General features: G+C 41.3%; 1 protein-coding gene across 3 annotated transcripts in view; it reads right to left on the minus strand.

Annotated features, from left to right (window-relative positions):
* The window catches only part of LOC100667966 (ubiquinol-cytochrome c reductase complex assembly factor 1), a 112,514-nt gene that overhangs the window by 22,621 nt on the left and 65,752 nt on the right, over positions 1-24,141 (minus strand). For all 3 annotated transcript variants that reach the window (XM_010591637.2, XM_003411676.3, XM_023550174.2), the window contains exon 7: positions 20,749-20,857. In XM_010591637.2, coding sequence (XP_010589939.1) covers positions 20,749-20,857 — 109 coding nt within the window. The remainder of the gene's footprint in view (positions 1-20,748; positions 20,858-24,141) is intronic.

Raw genomic sequence — 24,141 nt, forward strand, 5'->3', positions numbered from 1 at the left:
GACGCTGGCTGAGCCACTGCCCTCTGGTAGTGCCCCAGTGCAAGGCTAAATCCACAAGAGAAGAGAGCAGACAGCTGCCTACTTTATGGTAGGGAACATGGAGTCAGGATCATCGTCAATCTTGCCTCACCCCAAGAGCTCCTCACAGTGCCTGTGTGTGTTCCTACTGAATCATTCCTTTTTCTGAAGGCACCATTTACAGCAAGCCCCAGTAAAATGCAAATGCTATCTGGGACCCTTAAAACATTATCCTATTAGCATCCATTTACAATTTACCATGAATTTGTTTAGTAGCAGTAGAGAACCGTTCTAAGAAAGTAGAGTTAGGAACAGACTCAGTCATCCACCATTCAGCATCTGATGATTGCCTCCTATGTGCTAAGCATTGTGACAGACACTAAAACACCGACTCAAGGGAATAGGATCAAAAGAGGTCTGCAAAATAGGAAGCTTTTCCCAGGAAGACAAAATGGAGGGGGTGTGTGCTAGCTCTGGGGAACGGCAAAGGTGAGAGCGTGATTTAGTGAAAAGAGCAATAAGAATGAATCAGGGAAAGTGAGTTTTCATCTTTGCTCTGCCACTGATACGTGACACTATTGTTGTTCAGTGTCATTGAGTCGGTTCCGACTCATAGCAACCCTGTATACCACAGAACGAAATGCTGCCCAGTCCTGTGCCATGCACACAATTGTTGTTATGCTTGAACCCATTGTTGCAGCCATTGTGTCAATCCATCTCATTGAGGGTCTTCCTCAATACGATGTCCTCCTCCGGGGACTGATCTTTCCTGACAACAAGTCCAAAGTATATAAGATGTAGTCTTACCATCCTTGTTTCTAAGGAGCATTGCAGTTGTACTTCTTCCGGGACAGATTTGTTCGTTCTTTTGGCAGTCCATGGTATATGCAATATTCTTCGACAACACCACAATTCAAAGGTGTCAATTCTTCTTTGGTCTTCTTTCTTCATCGTCCAGCTTTCACATGCATGTGATGCGACTGAAAATACCATGGCTTGGGTCAGGCACACCTTAGTCTTCAAAGTGACATCTTTGCTTTTCAACACTTTAGAGAGGTCCTTTGCAGCAGGTTTGCCCAATGTAACGCGTATTTTGATTTCTTGACTGCTGCTTCCATGGCTGTTGATTGTGGATCCAAGTAAAATGAAATCCTTGACAACTTCAATCTTTTCCGTATTTATCATGATATTGCTTATTGGCCCAGTTGTAAGGATTTTTGTTTTCTTTATGTTGCAGTGTAATCCATACCAAGGACTATGGTCTTTGATCTTCATCAGTAAGTGCTTCAAGTCCTCTTCACTTTCAGCAAGCAAGGTTGTGTCATCTGCATAACGCAGGCTGTTAACGAGTCTTCCTCTGAACCTGATGCCCTGTTCTTCTTCATATAGTCCTGCTTCTCAGATTATTTGCTCAGCACACAGACTGAATAGGTATGGTGAAAGGATACAACCCTGACACACACCTTTTCTGACTTCAAACCATATGTGACGCTGGATGAGCCATTTTCCTTGCCAGGACTAAGTGTCCTCACTTGAAAAGGGTTGAATTAAGATCATGTCTGTAACCATCAGGAAACCCTGGTGGCGTAGTCGTTAAGTGTTATGGCTGCTAACCAAGAGATCGGCAGTTCAAATCTGCCAGGAGTTCCTTGGAAACTCCAGGGGCAGTTCTACTGTGTCCTATAGGGTCACTGTGAGTTGGAACCAACTTGACAGGAGGGCGTTTTGGGTTTTAACCATCAAGCTTGTAGGAGATCATCAGCCACTAAAGCAATTATAAGAGAAATGACCCAAAATATAAACACCGACTGCTCTGCAATTTTGACCAGCTAGGGCTCTGCCTGGGGCTTCCTGCCATCATCCAGAGCAGCCTGGACTTCCTTTACACAGTCCTGGGGGTTGTCACCAAGTGGGATTCCTCTGACATTCATACCTAGCCACTGCTTCAGACCAGAAAACCCTAGCATGTTCTGAACCCCACATTTTCCCTGAAACATTCTAGTCTCTCCTGGGTCCTCTGGGCTAAAGATACTAGGGATGAGCCAGTTATTCCAGGGCTACAGGGCAAGTGAGGCTTGGGAAACAGGAAGTTAATCTGGCAAAACGCTCTTCACTCTTACAAATTCTACTCTAGGTTAGAAAATTCTCATCTCATAGACTTTTTCCAAGCTGAAAGGCCCCTTTGAGATAACTCAGTCTAGGTTCTTCACCTGAGTCTGCCGGTAAGTGGTAGAACTAAGTCTAATTCCTTAATCTTCTGGCTCTAAGACTAGTAAGTGGTTTTTCATCTCTCCCATCCTCTCCTTCTTCTGGAGGAAGGCTCTTCTTTGGCAGGCAACTCACCTTGGGACCTAAAGCACAGCAGACTATAAACACCTCTGTCTTTGAAAGAGAAGAGGTATGTATAGTCATAAATATTTATATTTAAAATGCCAAAGACAACAGAGTTCATTTGAAATCCAAAGAGCATCAGCAAAAGGTCAAGACAGGGATGAAGAGGAGTAGTGTAGAGAGATACTTAGAAGGCCACAGAGTGCTTAATGGGAATCATCTCCTACTTCCCCCATAACCATTCACATACCACAAGCCTGCTGATCCCTAACCCTGCACTGAACTGCCCAAGGCCCAGAAAAGGGGCAACATACACAGTTTACACCTTTTATTATTCTGATAGAAATTTCTCTCCTGGGAGCAGAAAGGGGTCAAAAGTCCAAAACCGAAAATATATATTTTTATAAGTCATGAGCAGAGAAGCATTAAAGTAGACAGTTATTAAAAAAAAAAAAAAAAAAAAGCCACAGTGAATAGAGTAGAGTAGGAGGTGTTAGAAAACTCACTCCAAGTAATTTATTCGCTGGGAACCACAAAGGGCTTTCCCAAGAACAGCAAAAACACCATTAATTTCCCCAGTACCCTCCTTTCAAAGGGCTCCAAACACTTCACACATATCACTTTAAATTGTCCTCAAAGTTTCCAAAATAAGAAGGTGTAATTATTTCCTCAGATACAGATGGAGAAAAGGAAAGCATTTGTGCCTACCTTCCTCTGCCCGAGTTATCCTAACAGATTCAGCCAACACTCACTGACTGCCTGCTATGGGCATGACCTGTGCCAGGCAAACCAGATGGTATCAAGATTAAAGCTATGACCTGTCCTCCAGAGTCAGAACCCAGTGGGGTGAGACAGATGCATAAATAAATCCTTACAAGAAAAGGCAGCCTAGTTAGGTGCTATAAAAAAAAAGGTCCAAATACAGTGCCCCAATAGCTCCCATTTATCAACTAGTTCATATGAGCCAAGCACTGTACTAAGTCTTTACTAGCAGCATACTGTTTAAGTCACATGCGTGACTTATTTTATAGAGGAAAGAATGGAGACGCTAGGAGGTAAAGAGACTTGCCCAGGTTCTCAAGGCAGGACAGGGACTGGAACTCAGGTCTCTCTAGCTCCAAAGCCCATGTGATGGAAGGCAACTGCTTCAGAAACTGGTCTTTGGACCTTTTTTTTTTTTACACATCAAGTGCCCACACCTCTTGGAGGTGGACACCAGACACAAAGGGGGCCCTCACCAGATTTGTGGGAAATGGCCTACTTCCTTGGTTAGAATTGCATATGCCTGTACTAACCTGGACTCACCATCACAGTGACTGCTCCTATGGGTCAAGAAGCCAAATGCAGGCATTTCTTCCAAAACGGAACAGAGTCTCCGGGCAAACAAGGGCTGAAAGGTCCTGAGCACTTCTTGTTCCGGAGGGTACAGGATCTCTTGGCTGGCTTTAACAGAAGGTACACAGCCTGTAGGAGCAGGGTGCGGTGGTCACTGTACACATGCCAGAAGAGCATCCTTTTCTCAAGGCCAGAGTGAAACTCCTGCAGGGGAAGGAGCCCTCTGTGGTAGATCCCTGGAAAAGGGCATGGCTTAATGACAGCTTCGCAGAGCTTACCTGGTGGTGACAGACTCCGCCTCTTTGGCCAAGGTTCCATTTTGGAGGCCAAAGAGGCAAGTGCTAGACTTGGAGGAAGGAGAGGTTATGGGGCAGCAAGCCACAGCCCCCAGATCAAACAAGTTATAGAGAACATGGTGAGCCCTGGGGAATCCCTGAGTGTAAGCAAGGGCCAGGCTACTAAACAGCTTTATTTTATGCCCACAGGACATGAAGTAGATGGGGGAAAGAGAAGGTTCTCCAAACCCTAGGAGCAAAGTTGAGCCTGAAACTAATAAGGAAGCCTGGTCCCCAGTCTAGCATTCTTCCCACTGAACTCATGGCATCCTTCTGCAATTGCTTTCAAATATTAATTTCAACCTAACAAAACAATAACAACAACAAAAAAGCCTTTTATGGGGCCAGGTACTTTCAGGTATTATTATCTCATTTAACATAAGTGACTTCTGCTCCTATCAGAAGATATGTTAGTTCATTAGTTCACTTACTTACTACTGCTTATATTTTACCAACTTCCAAAAGAAGGTTCAAGTTGGTTTACAAGAAAAGGCATGTGTTATTTGGCCAAAAGAGCAAAGGGTTTGAAATCCATCACATCTGGGCTTGTGACTTAATTATGTGAGTGCAGCCAAGTCCTTTCACTTTCCTGCCCCTCAGTTGTCCTCAGCTGCAGAATGGGAGCACGCTCATCTCTACTAAGGATAGTTTGTAAGGGTTAAATGTGATGCCTTGGATGGAGTGTGACCCATAATAGGCATCTCGACAAAAACAAAAGCCCAAAAGTAAAAGGATTAAGTAAAAAACAAAAGTAAAAGGATTAAGTAATAAATTGTGAGAGAAAGTGGATAATGAATAATTGCATCAAAACGTCTTAATAAGGGAAGCTCTGTGCTTTCTTCGGTAGTCATGGCAAAAGGCAAGTTGGGTTGATTATACCACTCTCACATAAAGGGAAGCATGTAAGTTCATCAGGAGAAAGAAACTTCTTAATTTTAAATTCAGAGAGGCACATATATACATGAGTAAACATGTATGTGTGCACACACACATACATACGCGTGTATGCGCACTTCTGCCATTTCTCTCTCCAACAGGAATGGGAGAAAATGGCTCTCTAGAGCCCTGCTACCCCTCTGACACCACACTACTGCTGCATACGGTGAAGTACTTCAACAGTTAAAACATTTCTGTGCCAATATTTTAAGAGTGCAGAAGGTTCCAAATTACATGTAAAATAAACAATGCCAGACTGTGAAAACTCTTGGCTGCAACGTTCTCTGATGTTAACAAGAGTTTCTTTATTACTGTAACCTTTCAGAAGTGAATAAAAGTTATTTCTCTGCCCTAGTTTTGCCCTCCAGTAAAAGGGAAGAGAACAGTGACCATGGAAAGAGCTGTACAATGGCCTCTCCTGAAGGCTGGGGGACTGAGAAGGGGGCAGTTTAAAACACATAGTCTACCATATATGTTTCTTGTCAAACGTTAGAAATTTAGTTTGTGTTGTGCTGATCATACTGTAAAATTTTACATTTCTAATATTTTTATGTAACTAAAAATTCTTAGGGGGATAAGAGGGCACTTGCGAGAGCCTGAACTGAGCTGGAGCTATGGCAATCTTGCCCAAGCCTCCTCAACCATTCGGTGAACTCCTTTACTCAGAAATTCAGTCTGAAGTGCCCTTAGGAAAAAGGGAAGAAGATCTAAGGGTGGCCAGGACTTAGATAAAATACATTACTTTGAAGACCCTTGAGTCAATGAGTCTGTGAATATCAGACACACAGAAGGGTCTCAAAATCGAGCTAGTCTAGAGAGAGTCTCATTTCACCACTAAAAGAAAAGATGGAAAAAAGTCACCGCAATGAAGCCAAACATGCTCTGCCCTCTCACAACACTCTGTGCCTTTACCCGAACTGTTCCTCTGCCTGGGATGCTCTTCTTGTCTACCAGACACCTACTTACTTGGAAAGATCCAACCCAATTGTCATCTTCCTCAAGCTTTTCTCCTCTAGGCCTTCTCAGCAATTTTTAAACATCATTATTTCTTAACATTGTAATTACCTGTTTTTGTGTTTGCCTTCCCTTACTAGACTGGACACTCAGGGACAATGTCTCTTAGTCATCTTTGTACCTCCAGTGACTAGTATAGTACCTGGAAGCTGGCAGGCCACAATAAAATGGATGGATAGATGGATAAAACCTTATGTGTGTCTGGGAACAGAAATCAGTCAGAGAATGATGAACTGCTAAAAAAACAGAACACAAGTTCTGGGATTTAACACAAGGCTAGCTTTTCAGACTTTCACAGAGTTGCAGAATGTTAAGTCTGGAAGAGAATTTAGAAATCATCTAACTCTCCTCCCCAGAGAGGTGAGGTGATTTGACTCACTCAAGCTCACCCAGACAGTGGCCAGACTAGCCAGAACTCCATTATACCACATTGTCCTTTTCTTATTATTGTCTAAAATTGTGGGTGTAAATGTACATTTGGCAGTGGAATAAGAAATGCAATTAAGACTAATACTGTGAGAATGTCATTTCATTATAAACAAATGAACGATGGATATCAACTACACCCAAACCAAACCCATTGCCGTCAAGTCAATTCCGACTCATAGTGACCCTATAAGATAGAGTAGAACTGCCCCCATAGAGTTTCCAAGAAGCGCCTGGTGGATTCGAACCACTGACCTTTTGGTTAGCAGCCATATCTCTTAACCACTATGCCACCAGGGTTTCCATCAACTACACACTAAATTATATTCAAATAACTTGATATAAAACATAATCTGAGTTCCTCACAAACTTAAAACATAGTAACTGTGTGACCCAGCAATTCCACCCCAGTATATCCCCAAGAGAAATGAAAACGTATGTCCACACAACAATTTGTACACAAATGTTCGCAGCAGCATTATTCCGGAAAGCCAAAAAGTATAAACAACCCCAAAGCCCATCAACTGATAAACAGATACACAAAATGCAGTACATTCATACAATGGACTATCCATAAAAAGGAATGAAGTACTGATTTATGCTACAACACAGATGAACCTTGAAACATTACACTAGCTGAGAAAAGTTGGATTTAAAAGATTACATTTACATGAAATGGTCGGAATAGGCAAATCCTAGAAAGACAAGGTAGATTAGCAGTTGCCAGGGGCTAGGGAGAGAAGAGAATGGGGAATGACTGCTGATGTGTATGGGGTTTTTTCTGAGGTGATGAAAATGTTCTGGAATTAGATAGTGGTAATGGCTGCATTTAATGCATTTAATGGCTGCATAGCATTGTGAACAGACTAAAAAGCACTGAATTGTATATTTTAAAATGGTGAATTTTATGGTATGTGAATTACAACTCAACTAAAAAAAAAATATATCTGCCCCGTAAGAGCTAACAATCTAACAGATACCTAAGGACTAACGGGTTCAGCATTACATGACAAGTGAGTATTATGGGAGTTAGAGGAAGAAGGGAACAACATTTTGGTTAAAAATCTTAATGCTAATGCTAGAGCCACAGTTTTTAGTAATGATCTTTCTAGGCATTAAGAGCATGGGCTCTAGAGTCTGGCAGGCATGGGTTCCAATTCAGGCTCCCATATTCCCAGTGTAAAGCTGGTTAAAGTAGCTAACTGTGATAGGCTGAATAATGGTCCTCTAAAAGATATCTACATTCTAATCCTTGGAACCTGTGAATGTTACCTTATATGGCAAAAAAGGACTTTGCAAATGTGATTAAATTAAGGATTTTGAGATGAGGAGATTATCTTGGCTTATCCAGGTGGACTCTAAACACAATTGTAAGTGTCCTTATAAGAGGGAGGTAGAGGAAGATTAGACCTAGACAGAAGAGAAGACAATGTGACCACAGAGACAGAGATTGGAGTAACGCAGTCACAAACCAAGCAATGCTGGTAGCAACCAGAAGCTGCAAGAGGCAAAAGATGGATTCTCCCTAGAGCTTCTGGAGAGAGCGTGGCCCTGCCAACACCTTGATTTTGGCTCAGTGAAACTGACTGCAGACTTCCAGCTTCCAGAACTGTGAGAGAATAAATTTCTGTTGTTCTAAGTTACCAAGTTTGTGGTAATTTGTTACAGCAGCTATAGGAAACTAATATACTAGTCTTTCTGAGCTTTAGTTTTTGCACCTGTAAAACGAGGATTAAAATACTACCTATCTCCCCAGACTGGACTATAAAACAAAATAATGCTCGTGAAGAGTGTTCTTAGTTCAAGCAGATACACAAGGCCAAATGGGTGCCTCCTGTCCGGAGGCAGAATGAGAAGGCAGAAAGGGACAGGAACTGGTTGAATGGACACAAGAAACTTAGGGTAGAAAGGGGGAATGTGCTGTTACGTTATAGGAAATGCAACTAATGTCATATAACAATATGTGTATAAATTTTTGTATGAGAATTAACTTGAGCTATAAACTTTCACCTAAAGCATAATATAAAGAAATAAAATACTACCCATCTTATAGGGTTGTAAGATTCCAATGGTGCTTGTAAAGTGTCTGGCAAAGAGTAAGTACTCAGTAAATGCTGTTGTTATACACTGTTGAGTTGATTCCAACTCATAGCAAACCTATAGGACAGAGTAGAAGTGCTCTATAGGGTTTCCTAGGCTGTAATCTTAAAGGAAGCATACTGCCACATCTTCTACCATAAAGCGGCTGATGTGTTCGAACTGTTGGCCTTTTGTTTAGCAGCCAAGCGCTTAACCACTGTGTCACCAGGGCTCCTCAATAAATGTTAGCTATTACTAATGGGGAACTGCTTCTGTATTACGCTAAAATTCTCAACTTTCATATGTCATTAGCCCATACACAGACCCTACTCCTCTTAGCGGGGAGAGTGTAAGGGTTGGCAATCAGGGGACCTGAGTTCCACTCTTCAGTCAGTTTCCAACTTAACTTATTCAGCTCTCTCGGAATCACTTCCTTCATCAATTAAGTGACAGGATCTGACTAAAGCAGTGGTTCTCAAACTGAGAGGTCTGTTAAAACACAGCTTGCTGGGCCCCACACCCAGAGTTTCTGACTCAGCAAGTCTGTGGTAGGTCCCTAGAAGCTGGATTTTTAACAAGTTCCTGGGTGATGATGAGATTGCTAGTCTGGGGACCACATTTGGAGAACCTCTGAACCAGATTATTTCCAAGTTCTTCTCAGTTTTAACAGCCTAAGATTGCCCAGAAACATCCAGGAGATGTAGCACTCAAGTAACAAGCACTGCTGTACCAGGCTGAAATAGCCTTAAAACTAAGTTCTTTTCCTAAGTAAGCGAGCGGGTAATGGGAGGGTGACTATGAGGTACATGGTAAAAACTAGTTTTACTGAAGTCACTCCCAAAGTCCACCTTTCAGCCAAAGATCAAACAGACCTATAAAACAAGCAATAACACATAGTGAAAAACGTGCTTTTTAGTTCAATCAAGTATACAAGACCAAATGGGCAACATCTGCCCAACAGCAAAGACAAGAAGGCAGGAAGGAATAGGAAAACTGGACGAATGGACACGGGAAACCCAGGGTGCAAAGGGAAATGGGCCAAGTGTTGACACATTGCGGGGATTGCAACCAATGTCACAAAACAATTTGTGTGCATATTTTTGAATGAGAAACTAATTTGTGCTGTAAACTTTCACCTAACTCAGCCAAAAACCCATTGATGTCAAGTAGATTCTGACTTACAGTGACCCTATAGGACACAGTAGAACTGTCTCATAGGGTTACCAAGGAGTGGCTGGTGGATTCGAACTGCTGACCAGGGCTCCAAACTTTCACCTAAAGCACAATAAAATAAAAGATTTGACCCCTCCACAAAATTAAAAAAAGACTTAACTTTTGACCTAAGCAGAATGAAAAATCTTAAGCAATGGCAGGATCAGGAAGAGGCTGTTCTTATCCAAAGTACTGGCCCCATTTTAATTTATCCTAATTCCACCTTTCTAACTTTTCAGCAGACCCTTCCCCCTTCTGCCTTCCTCTGGAAACACATCTAGGTGTCTCCTGAATTCATTTATTGGCTTTGCCGTGCACAGTATAATACTGCCTTTGTTAGTCCCCAGGCCCAGCCCCTCAGAGGATGGTGTTCAGTCTCGGTGTTTCTCTACTCTTAAAAAAAACATAACCAAGTAGTCTCTGAAAAATAATTGTAGAATCAACTAAGGCAAATTCAGACAATGTGGAGCCATTCAGACTAAATGCTGGAAAGAGAAACAAATTCAGCATATTGTTAGCATTCTTATCTGTCTTGTTTCCTCTTAATCTCTATTAGTCCTGTTGAGTAGGAAACCTCTGCCATATTGGGTTAGAAATTCTGAAGAAAAGGGACCTCAGGCTTGGGATTGCAGTGGAGAAATGGAATGCCTTTAGATTCAAGAAAAGCTGTCCTGTTGGTCTTTGTAAGTCCTCTGGAAGGCAGGAGTGAAGAAACATGCCACGAGGTGGATTTCTGGAAGTATTACGGTATAGTAGACAGGACACCAGACCAGGAATCAGCATGCTCTAGCTTCTGTCCTCACACTGCTGTTTACTAGCAGCTGCATGACCTTGGGCAAACCAATTAACTTGTCCAGGTTCCATTTCCTCACCACAGAAATAGGAGGATGGGGCCACATCTATGGTCCTTAATCAAAGACATGTTTTGGAAACTTCTGAGGAGATTTTTCAAAATACCTGAGCCCCTTCACAGATTGAGAACCAATGAATTAGAGAATCTCTTAGGTATGAAATCTAACATCTTAAGGTTCATCTATACTATAAAGTTGTTATGCTTGAGCCCATTGTTGCAGCCACTGTGTCAATCCATCTTGTTGAGGGTTCTCCTCTTTTCCGTTGACCCTGTACTTTACCAAGCATGATGTCCTCTTCCAGGGAGTGATCCCTCCTGACAACATGCCCAAAGTATGTAAGACGAAGTCTCACCATCCTTGCTTCTAAGGAGCATTCTGGTTGTACTTCCAAGACAGATTTGTTCGTTCTTTTGGCAGTCCATAGTACATTCGGTATTCTCCGCCAACACCCCAATTCAAAGGTGTCAATTCTTCAGTCTTCCTTATTCATTGTCCACCTTTCACATGCATATGATGCGATTGAAAATACATGGCTTAGATCAGGCACACCTTAGTCTTCAAGGTGACATCTTTGCTTTTCAACACTTTAAAGAGGTTCTTTGCAGCAGATTTGCCCAACACAATGTGTCTTTTGATTTCTTGATTGCTACTTCTATGGGTGTTGATTGTAGATCCAAGTAAAATGAAATCCTTGACAACTTCAATCTTTTCTCCGTTTACATGATGTGGCTTATCAGTCCAGTTGTGAGGCTTTTTGTTTTCTTTATGTTGAGGTGTAATCCATACTGAAGGCTGTGGTCTTTGATCTTCATTAGTAAGTGCTTCAAGTCCTCTTCACTTTCAGCAAGCAAGGTTATGTCATCTGCGTAACACAGGTTGTTAATAAGTAGATTAAAAGTATAACTGACAAAAGGGCCCAGGAGTTCATCAGGCAGGGCAGGGAGAGAAAAAGAAAAAAAAAGAACTTTTTCTTTCTTTCTTTTTTGAGGGGAATAGAGATCGGTGAAATTGAATCCAGGTGTGATCAGAGACGATCTTACATCATGTCAATATTTGGGGAGATACTGATGGCCAGAAGCTAATAATAGAAGTACCTTTGTTCAGCCAACAAGTATTTGAGTGGTGACTAGGCACTCTGTGGAAGACACCAGGGATCCTAGAATCCTTATCCCATCGAATGGGAGTGACCCACATAAACCAATAATTACAGTAAAAGCATGGTAAATCTTATGTCAGAAGTTTGTGCAAAGGAATACAGAGGAGGGCATGGCCAACTATACTAATATTATTGTAGGGTGGTGGGAAAAGCTTCTTGGAGGAGGTACTATCCAGCTGTGTCTTGGAGTATCATGCACAGAGAAGTGATAAGCCCACTTTAGAGGGAACAGCATAAACAAAAGCCCAGAGGAATAAGATAATACAGCATATTATGATACCAGTGAAAGTCTGGCATGAGTGAACATGTGTTTGAGTGTGTGTGTGCAAGCCCATGAACATTTGTGTGGGATTGGGAGGAGCAGCTTGTTGGAGATTAGACTAGAAAGGTGGGTTAGGGCCAAAGTGTGCAGATTTCTTTTCCCCCAAATTTTTTACTTTGAAAAGTTTCAAACTTATAAAAAGTTATAAGCATAATATTACAAAAACTTGTATAATCTTTAGATTCACAATTGTTAATATTTTACAACATTTATTTTGTATCTATACACACACATAAGCTTTTTTCTTTTGCTTAACCGTTTGAAGTTGTAAATAATAAAACATTTCACCCCTAAACACTTCAACATGAAATCATCAGGTTTCTAAGCAGAGGAAGGACAGGATCAGATGAGGGATTTAGGAAAAAAACCTCTGGCAGTTATATGGAGGGAGGGTTCACTGGAGTAAAGGCTAGGACCTACTTAAGAGGCTATTTGCAATAAAAGGAGAGATGATGATGTTTGACATGAAGCAATGAAATGGAGAGGAGAGGATAAAATCAGAGATACTCTAGGTAGAAAACTGACAGGCCAGCTACAGGTAGAGGGTGAGGCAGGAGTTGAGGATGACTCTCAGAATTCTAGCTTGGGAGACTGGGCTGATGGTGATGACATCAGAAGTGAGATAGGAAACACAGGAAGAACAGAACAGATTCAAGGAGCTATTTATCTCCTGTATCCCGAGTGAGATTTCTTTAGAAGCGTTAGTGACCGCTGAAGGGAGGTCTGGAAAATGGCTTCAGCTGTACTCAATATGTACAGCTCTGAGACACTTTTAACTATGGCACAAAAGATACCAAATGGAACTGGGCACCCAAGGAGATTGGGAGACAAAAGAAACATGAGGAATTGGCGAGGTAAACACTTCTGAAAGGAAATGTGCTGAATGGAGTACTTAACATGAGGAGTGCTTAAGGAGGGGCAGTATAGAAAGTGTCAGCAGACTGAAGCTGCCAGATCTTTGAAAAATGGAAATCAGCCATGGTCTTTCTCCTACAGAAATTCCTTGAAGTAAACTGAATATAGCAAAATGTGATCAAATTCACTAATTTACTCAGTCAGGAACTCTACTGAATGACGATTTTGTACAAAGTCCCATTTTTGGCGCTGTAGGAATACAAAGATCAATAAGAACTGGACCTTAGGAACTCTGGCAATCTATAAAATATAGTTGAAGGTAAAAAGGACCATGACAGAGACAGATGATCGTGTGCTGAATTAGGAGTTTCAAGCTTCATTTCATTTCAAACACAGAAATATTTTTAATTTCTCTTTCAGGGACACCCTCTGAAAAGGAGAGGCCAGTGTGCCACCAAGAAGGACAGGTGACCTGGGCCATCAGAGTGGCATTCTGGTTGCATGCACACAGGCACTGATCAGGTGGATAACTTGCCTAAAGCACCTACTCAGTGCACTCTTGCTACTTCGTAAGGCCGGGGGTATGAAACTTATCCAGAGAAAAGGAAAGTATCTACAAGAAGCACATCTTCAGTTGGACCCTGCCTAAGTTCATGAGCCAATTCTAACATGAAATGACTTAGCCTTCTAAGAGTGTAGCTTTCTCTCCCCTAATAACTGGGTATCAACTCCAACAGCTCTGACATTTAAAAAACTTTCAAAAGAACAGCTGATAACTGAGAACAAATACTCTTATTTTAAAGGGCTCAAGCGCAAGGGATTGCTCTGTATTTTCAGTCAAACACCATTCACATTAATGGCCATGGAAACTATCTTAAAGTGGTCCTTGGCTTTAAAAACAATACCTTTGGCAGTGAATTTTAACTCTGATTAGAGATGCAAAGTTTTTAACTCATGGCAAAACAGAGGAGTTTGTTTGTGTGAAGACTTTTGTGTCTGGGGAGGAGATGGGAGTGAAATTATGGAAGCCTGAAAACTTTCTGAAAAACTCTTGCTGTTGTCATTAGCTGCTGTTGAGTCAGCCCCGACTCACGGTGACCCATGTAAAACAGGACAGAATGCTGTCTGGTCCTATGCCACCTTCATGCTCAAATCCACTGCTGTGGCCACTGTGTATTCTGAGTGCCTGCCCATCTAGGGAGCTCATCTTCCAGCACTATACTGGACAATATCCTGTTGTGACCCATAAGGTTTTTTACTGGCTAATTTTTGGAAGTATATCACCAGGCCTTTCTTCCTAGTCTATCTTAGTCTGGAAGCTCCACTAAAACCTGTCCATCATAGATGACCTACTGGTATTTGAAATGCCAGTGGAATAGCTTCCAGCATCAGTGACACAAATGTCACCACAGTATGACAAACTGACAGATGGGTGGTGGTCAGAAAAACTGAAGTGTGTGTAATTCCTATTTTTAGATGCTTTATAGATCTAATGTCTTTGTTAGTTTTGAAATATATGTATAAATTGGTTTTTTTTTTTTTAATCAAATAATTCCATTAGAAGATGGGGGAAAAAAAACAGAAAAATGAAGGATAGAGAAAATGATTTTTCATTTTTTTTTTCTTCCAATATTTAAGACTAACACATCAAACAAATATCCTTGGGATAACAAAGAAGTTTCTTCTCCCCACCCCCTTCCTCCAATACTTGTCTGGGCTTTCAGAAGTCTTCTTTCATTCTTTTAATATCTGCCCTTGCCATGAGTTGATTTCAACTCACAGCGACCCCACGTACGCAGAGTAGAAATGCTGCATAGGGTATTCGAGGCTGCGACCTTTCAGAAGGGGATTGCCAGGGTAGGTTCGAACTACCAATTTTTGGCTAGTAGTCAAGTGCTTAGCCATTTGCGCCAGCCAGGGTCTCCTTCAGGTATTTATTGGACACCTGTTCAGCCAACAAATAATAATAGGCACTGTAAAAATGGGGTGGTGGAGGTGTCTAACCTCCTCTAACTTCACAAGGGGAAAGGAGAATCAAGAGCAACAGCTTGACGTTGATTCCTATGAGGCCTCTTAGAGGTCAGAGATGCCTCCTCTCTGCCATCTTTACCAATTCCAACACCAACTGTTCCTCCCACAGCACTTTCTACTCCTCTGCTGAGTTTGATAATTTGTTGCAATGGCCACACAGAACTCACAGACCATACGCACAGTTACAGGGTTTATATGGGAAATAACAGGTTACAATTCAGGTACAGGAATACTCAGGATACAGTTCTTCCATCAGGACAGCCTCTTCTCAGCCATGTCCACAGGCACACCTCTCTCTGGCCCTTGGCCTCTGCCCGGCACGCCAAGTGTTACAAAGCTCTTTTAGCTCTGTTGATAAGTGTCCGGAGGTACCCAACTCCCCCATAAGCCTCAGCCAGAAGGTGTTCAGCTGTAGCTCCATAAATTGGCATACCTAGCTCCACCAAGTGCCTGGAGGCACTGTACTCTGCCAGCAAGTCTCCTGCCCAAAAGGGCTCAGCTTTCTTGCTCCATGGGCTCCCAGCCCACCACACCATCTCCTGCCTTGCTGCAATTTCTCTGCTGCAGCTTCTTGCTGTCTTCAGTGTTACAGCTCTCTCTCTCTCTCTCTCTCTCTTCTGGGTCTTGGAGGGTCTCAGCACAGGGATCCCAGGTCCAAAGGATGTACTCTGCTCCTGGCTCTTCTTCCTTGGTGATACAGAGCTCCTCTCCTCCTGCGTCTGGGATGGCTCTTTTCAAGCCTAGTGGGATGGCAAAACTGACCAATCCCTTCGTTAGCGTTCCATAGACTTTATTTGCATGGTCCCACCCTCACACAGGTCCCATGAACTTTATTTGCATTATTAGCAAGCTATCCGTTTCCCTTGGTGGACCACGATTATCTTATTTGTATACTCCCATCCAATCATTTGGGTGGGGTTGTCACAAGACCATGGCGAGAAAGGCCGTATAAATGCAACTGATCACACCAAAGGCACTTTGGAGAATTCAAAGATTGCATGTGACCCTGCCCCCAGGAATTCACCTGAAAGATAGTCCATATAAATGAATGACAATGATACAAAATAGAAACAGTAAGTGCCAGACAAAGGTTACCCACCCAGTGCCGTCGAGTAACAAAGGTTACATATAAATTATTATGGTACTTCCAGCTAGGGGGTATTGGGGTTGGCTTGCAGTTTAGGGTGGTAATGGAATCAGCTCTTGAACGATGTGAAGGAATTGGGACTCAGATGTTAGGGCAATCTAGGTATACATACAGCATGAGGAAAGGCACAAGGTAGGAAAAGCAAGGTATTTGTTTGGGTCGAGTGAAGGGTATGTGAAGCAAGGATGGAATGTGATCCTACTGAGTGCTTACTACGTGCCAAGGACATGGGATAGAAGATTTCACATATTTAAGGTTTGAGAAGAGCTAGGGGAAATGAGTTTGGAAAGGTAGTCTGGAGTGTGATCACAGAGGACCTTGCAAAACAAATGCTGGCTCTGAAAAGCAAAGCAGAATTTCACAACAGAGTCCAGGTGAGCCCACGGCTCCTCCACCTCTTCTAAGGCCTCTGTACTATCCCATCAAGCAGCTCTGCTACAGCAGAGAGCAGGAGACCATTAGCGATGGATTCTTATTCTGAAATACTGCTAGCAAGAAATCATCTTAAGTCTTATTGAGGCAACTGGCATGTCAGGGACCACTGATAAGGAGTAAACTGTCCCAATTTCTTAACTACACCCCACCCCCACCCCTTCCCACGTAGTCTCCATGGCTTGGAAAGCTTAAACCTGCTCACTGTAAGCCACAAGGTGGAGATGTCTGGCAGGGCAGAACTGAGAGGAAGTCGTTGAGCCAACCTAAGGTTACCATTAACACTTTGAGCCACTGCCTTGAGCTAATTTTTATGTTTGTTTTTTAAGTTTGGTTGAAATGTCACAAATGGAAAAATTAAGTAAAGAGCCCCAGTTAGCCACAAGACTGGACACACCTGGCTGCAAACCCAGCAAAAGAAACTTACTTCATTAGTAGGAGAGGCAAAGAGTGAAATTTACATCTGAAATTTGCCTGCACCAGGAGAAAGTGCTGAGGCCAAAGGCGCTGTCTGTTTTTACAGCTGTGTCAAGTCTTAGTTCTCTACCCTTACCAACACTCATGAGTGCGGCAAGGGCCCAAGGAAAAATGGTCTCCAACCTCTTTAGCTGAGACTCAGCTCACAAAGGTTTTTAAGAACTAGTTAATGAAATAAAACAAGACCAGATGAGGTGATATAATGAACTTTATTTCCACTGGTAATTTATGTGTTTAAATCCTAAATAATGTGTTGGTTTTTTTTTTAAGTCAGAACACTCTGAAATTATTGATGTGATTTTTTGTAACCTTAAATTTAACACTTGCTTGCTTTTTGTGCCAGCTTCACCAGTGATATATGAGTCTGCCCAATTTTTCACAATAGTTGAGTTCCGAAAAGACTGGTAAAAAGCAATCTTTTTTAAAATGAGAATTTCCCCACCAAACAAGACTGGAGTTCTAATTTCAAAGGAGTTCTTGATGCAAATTTGATTCATCATCAATTCACAAGGGGCTCTCTCAGTTCTCAATCTTCCCCACACCCATCCACTCAAGAAAAGTAATGGCCTCTAAGAATTCTTTGGCACAAGAAAAATCACCACAACATCGATCAGCTCTGTAAGCTCTACTCTTTATATGAGTCTTCTTAAAGAGGTACACCTGGGATGCCAAATAATACAGAGATTTGCAAATTATCACCTTCAAATCATAGGTTCTCAAAGCCAAAAAGAAACTTAGAAATCATGTAGTTATCCCCCTTCTTAAAAGGGAGAAACTGATGCACAGGGGAAGAAAGACTTGCCAGCCAGGGTGAGAGCCAGGCTGGACTGGCTCCACACTGCCTGCTACTCCTCTCTAGCCACACGTTCCTAACTTTCCCATTTCTTTTGGTTGTACACACGCAGAAGACTGAGATCCCCTTTATGCACAACTTAGAAGTGACTAATATACAATTTTCTTGCCTTGTATAAAAGCTATCTATTTATACCATGGGACTGGAAAGGGGAAAGCGAATCAATTACAGTAGAAAAGCAATAATAGTAATTCTCAACTCATTCATATCTCTGTTGTTTTTAGATCATCATCTTTTATTTATAGTCTTTGTAACTAAACGTGAGCTTAGTATTTCTCTTCATGAAGACAAATTTAAGAGTCTGTCTTGGGGAGCGTATGGATCACCTAAAACCCTGTTATTCAAAGTGTGGTTTCCTCCTCCCAGCATCCCACAAATGGCATCGGCAACACCTGGAAGCTTCTAAGAAAGGGTGACTATCTGACCTCATCCCCAGATGAACTATAGGCACATTAAAGTTTGAGAAGCACTGATCTAAAACACTTACAGGGCAGCACCATTATCTAGCACAATCCAGATAGAACAACTGGCTACATAAAATGGGGGAGAGAAAAAAAAAAAAAGAAAGACTAACTCCTACAGGACTGCCTGCACTGATAAACACCTGGACCAGAGAATGATAAATCAGATACAGTTTATCTGATAAATAAGATAGCCTTAAAACAGAATTCCAGAGGCTGAAGTTCAATTCATCCATTCATTCAAGTGTTTATTCATTCAATGTTTACTGTATAAGCAAAGAAACGTGAATAAGACAGGGTTCCTGCCTTTATAAAGCTTACAGTTAAGTAGAAGAGAAGATTACATTATGAAGTAACATAGACGAAAGCTCAAAGTGATGACTGTTAGGATGGACTGTGGTCCCAAAGAAATTCATCTGGAGCGAGGAGGGAGGAGGGCAACTGAAAGGTTCCTGTGGTCCAGAAACAGCTGTGGCTCACATGGCTCTCTCTAGTGGCCCAACTTCCAACAGAGTTTAGTCAAAGTGATAAGAAAAACAGACTTGCTAATAGAAGAGCTACTGCATAGCTGCCTGGCAGTCAGCCAAGGCTTTGGCTGGCCAAGGGGTATCACTGGTCATCATTAAATGGGATGATTTGAGACAGCCAATACCACCCTATGTCCACTGCACGCTGCTACAGAGTTGAGACTTGAGGGCAAGAAGGAAAGTCAGCTGGATGAAGAGCTTAAAGTGCAATAGCAAGACTGCTAATCCCACTCTGGGCAGCTAGGACAACAGGAAGGCATGACAGTAAGAAAAATGAAAAAGGAACCAAAGAGGATAATTACAAAGATAATTGAATATTAACTGCAAAACAGAAAATAACAATAACAGCTCAAATTTCATACATGCTATTTGTCTTCTTAGAATGAATAGAAATGCCAACAGTCCACTGTCCCAGGGAAAGGCATGTAACCGTTAGCCAAGATACTCTAAGATGAACACATGTCCATGTTGCTTCCGACGTATGTAGTCCCTCCAAAGATTTGAAGCTTTAAAAATACCCTCTACCCAGGTTCCCAGTAGGCAACCAGTATCTCTATGATAATAGTCTCTCAAAGATTATAATTTTACACATAAAGTACACAATACCAACAGACAATAACACAGGACTTTGTGAAAGTAACTAAAACATGGCTGAAGATCTCCCATTTAACTCCCATGCAGTACTGGAAGATCTCCAAGACATATCATTGTGTGAAAAAAAAAAAGCTGCGTATCAGTACACAGAAATGGTATCATATATATATTGAAACAGAAAAATGATTCTCTATTTCTATAGATAACACAGGAAAAAATCTTAAAAGATACACATAAAACTGGGAATAGTGGTTACTTCTTGGAAAGAAGTACTAGCCAGAGATTGATAACTAAAGGGACTTCAGCCTTAGTTAAAACGTTTTGAATTTTTTAAAAAATCGTAAAGTAAAATAAAACCTAATACATATTAAGTGAAAAAAGCCAAGATGTAGAACATTGTATATAGTATGATTTCATCTGTGTTATGTTAAAAGAACATACGTTTATAAACTTGTATTTGTACAGAAAACAACCAGAAGGATACACATCAATTCTTAACAATGGTTAATTTTGGGGAATTGGATTGGGGAAAAGGCACTTGTTTTTTTTAACGTTATATGTTTCTTAACATTTAGTTTTTATTCCATCAGGGTGTATGACTTTTATAATACATATACAGCTTTTCAACTGACAGGGAGAACTTTCCTCTGTAATGAAAGAAACTAAATGAATTCATCTTATTACTCAATCTGATGGTTCTGGTTTGTATGCTCCCAAACTGGGAGGCAATGAAATGGGAAATAACAAGGAACTAGAATCTACTAAACATGGTCTAGACACACAAATACACAAAAGAATAGATTATTATTTATATAACCAACTGCATTCTAATGTTTTGGTTTCATTTTTCTATTGTCATTTTCCACGTGACATATATAAAAAACCAAACCAAAACTATGGATGCACTAGCAAATGAGCTTGCTTTTTAGTTCCGAGGATAGTGCAGGCCCTATACCAGGGTCTTTCCATTTAGAGGAGGACTGGTTCAAATGCTGAATCAGTGTCAGAGACAGTGTACTTAAGCTAGATAATTATTTGATTCCCTCCAATCACCAAATCCATCTCTCCAGTCACCATGACTTGGGCTTTATAATCCCACCTCTAGATACAGCATGCCCTCACACTGACAAACCACAATAACGGGTGCAAATACAGAAATAAAGGATCAGTAGCATGTCAGTCTCCACAGAGGCAGAACAAGTGACTCTAGCTGAGAACGGCCACTTAACATTAGGCAGCTTTTCACAGAAATCTAAAAGCAAGTACATTCTAGAATGGAAAAAACCCCAATTCGAGTCAGGTAATTCCTCATCAGTTTTCCAGGAGCAAAATTTGACAGTAGCACTTACTTACCCCCATGACTTTGCTACGCTGCTCAACATCCTGCCACATAAAATGAACTATGATATGACACATGTATTTTCCGCTCCGGCCTTCCTGCTTCATTCGAACTAGACACATCCTGGGTGGGAAGAAGATATAAAGAGTCACTGGCTATCTGCGGTTTTCACATTACATATTTCCATTGAAGGTCTGTTCAACCTCATCTAAGAGTGATTCAGCATAGGCCACAGAATCCAGAAACTGGAAGATGCCTAATTAAAAAAAAAAAATCCACTGAAGTATAACATCCATACTGTAAAGTACATGAATCTAAGTGTACAGCTTGATGAATTTTTGTATACGTTCATGTAACGATCACCCAAATCATGATATAGACTAGAGCACCTCAGAAGGCTCCCTCATACTTGGAAGAGATCACATTTAGTTGTTAGAAGATAAGTAAGTTTAAACCCTTCATTTTACTGATGAAAATAGGACTCCTAAAGACCAATACCACAGAGTAGTTTGTAAAGCTGAGTATGGAATGGTATTGTCCAATATGGCAGCCACTAGCCACATGTGGCTACTGAGTACCTTAAATGTGGCTAGTTCAAATTAAGATGTGGTGTAAGTGTAAAATACAGATTTTAAAGATTTAGTTCAAGAAAAAGAACACAAAATTTCTTACTAATTTTTTTTACACTGCTTACATATTGAAATGATATTTTGGATATATTGGGTTAAATAAAATTAATCTCACCTTGTTTTTTTATTTTTACCTTTTTTAATGTAACTACCAGACATTTTAAAATTATATATGTGACTTCTATTGTATTTCTGATGGACAGCAAAGGCCCATAATATGCATCAAAGAAAATATGATGATTATATTATCTGTAATTAGCGAATTGTTAGCCCCACTAGAATGTAAGCTTCATTGAAGGCAAAAGTCAAGCCTATTTTTTTTAAACTATTGTTATCTCTAGGGTTTAAGCACAGTAGGCACTATATCTATATACAGATAGACAGAGAGAGATAGACAGATATAGATATCTGCTGAATAAACACCCCAGGTTTTTAGGCTCTTTCCCCTATACCACATTCCCTCTAATGAGTCCAGAGAGCTCTCTGCTTAAGACCTTAAAAAAAAAAAAAAAAGATAAAAATATAAACAGGGTCACCAACTTTTCAAGTTAATTCCTAGTTTCATTCTTGTAATCACACTTATTTCTATTATCTTTCATTAAATAGTTATTAAGCAGCTACAATATGACTATTCATCTAAAACACAGTTACTGCTATAATTATGGAATGTTCAGTCTAAAGTGTCAATTCAATCTTTGCGGTCCAAGGGATCACTTTTGTGTGGCCTTTCTTGCCATGGTCTTGTAACTCCCACCCAAGCGATTGAGTGGGACTATGCAAATAAGGTAAATATGGCCCACTGAGGGAACTAGTCAGTTCTGCCATCCCACTAGGCTTAAAAGAGAGCCAATTCCAGAGCAGAAGGGTCTCTCACCACCATCAAGGAGGAAAGGCCAGGAGCTAAGCGCATCCTTTGGCCCTGAGATCCCTACGCTGAGAGACAGCACGAGTGACCTAGAGCAAGAGAGTGAAAGCGAGACAGCTGCAACACTGAAGACAGAGAGAAGCGGTGGCAGAGAAATGGCAGCAGGAGAGAGAGACTGGCAGGAGATGGCAAAGTGGGCTTCCCAGCCCACGGAGCGAGAAAGCTGAATGCATTTGGGCAGGAGGCTTCCTGGCAGAGTAGGGTGCCTATAGGCACTTGGTGAGCGAGATTTGCCGATTCACAGAGCTAGAGCTGAGTACCTTTGAACCGAGGCTTACTGGTTGAGTGGGGTGCCTCTGGGCACTAATCAGCAGAGCTAAAAGAGCTTTATAACACTTGCCCCCAACAGGGCAGACGCCAAGGGGCCAGAGAGCGGCCTGCCTGTAGGCATGGCTGAGAAGAGGCTGTCCTGACAGAAGAACTGTTTCCTGAGTGTTCCTGAACTGGAATTGTAACCTGTTCACTTCCCTATGACTATAGTCTGTGAGTTCTGTCTAGCCATTGCAATGAATTATTGAACTCAGCAAAGAAGTAGAGAATGCCGTGGGAGGGACAGTTGGTGTCAGAATTGGTAAAGATAGCAGAGATAGGAAGCACGTCTGACCTCCGCCTCATAGGAATCAGCCTTGGGCGGTTGACCTCCTTCCCCTTCATAAAGTTAGAAGAGCTCAGACACCAGTACCATGCCATTTTTACAATCTCCATATACAATTAATCCCATCCATTAAAATCTATTAGCAATAATAGCATGATACAATGGAAGGATTCCAGCCTAGACTGCCTTAACATCTGTTAATGGCTTAGAGGAGAAAACAAAACATTACTTATCAAGCTTGCAGATGACAAGAAGTTGGACAGGAAAACAAATATGCTAGATGACCCACAACCTGACCCAAAAATACTTCAGCAGGCTGTTTCAATGGGCTGAATCTAACAAAATGAATTTGAACAGGGGTAAATTTAAGAGTCCTGCACTTGGGCCTAAAGAACAACTATGGAGGTACGGGATAGATGAGTCATGCCTACCTATGTGTGAAAAAGACTTTCAGGCTTAAGTGGGCAGTATATATTCTACAAGTCAAGACAAGGATGAGGTTACCCTAAAAAGTTAGTGTGATTTTAGATACAGTAACAGAAATATATCTTCAATGTGCAAAGTGAGAATTTTGTTCTACTCAGCACAGATTAGACTCTACTTGGAATACCATCCTTAATTCTGAACATTATATTTTGAGAGATAAGAGGGAAAGATTAAAGACTAGAAGATAACCTGAAGAAAAAGAAGAGTACCTTAAATATTGTAAAAAAATGACTAGACTATGTGTCCAAGAGTTAGAATTAGACCCAATAGGTAGGCCTTAGAGGAAGATTACTCAATATTGAACAACAAAAGCAGAAACTTTCTAACAGGTAGGTGTCTGAAGAGTCAAATGATAGAATGGATGACCTCAAAAAGTAGAAGTTCCTATTACTGAAAGGTGAATAAATGCTTGATGGGAACTCAACTGTGTGACAGAACGTTGACTACATAATCACTAACAACCTTCCAACCTTGGGATTTGTTGATGCTGTCATTCTCAGTTTGTAACCTCTGAACCCAGTTAGTGCATAAGAAATAACACTTTGGACAATAATGAAACATGTCATGGAAAAAGATCGGGCTACTTTATATGATACAGGGCATATTCCAAGGCAGAAACAAACTGGGGAAAGTTTAACAGTCCTTTTTCTTCTAAGGGGTAATCAAATCACTCGTGTCAGCCTCTCACCTGAAAAGACGCTGTGTGTTTTGATGCATAAGTGTCGTCAGAGGCCAATTCATCAACAGCAATAGTGAGGTAATGGAATTCTTC

This window comes from Loxodonta africana, chromosome 24, assembly GCF_030014295.1.
Source record: "Loxodonta africana isolate mLoxAfr1 chromosome 24, mLoxAfr1.hap2, whole genome shotgun sequence".
Lineage (NCBI taxonomy): Eukaryota > Metazoa > Chordata > Mammalia > Proboscidea > Elephantidae > Loxodonta > Loxodonta africana.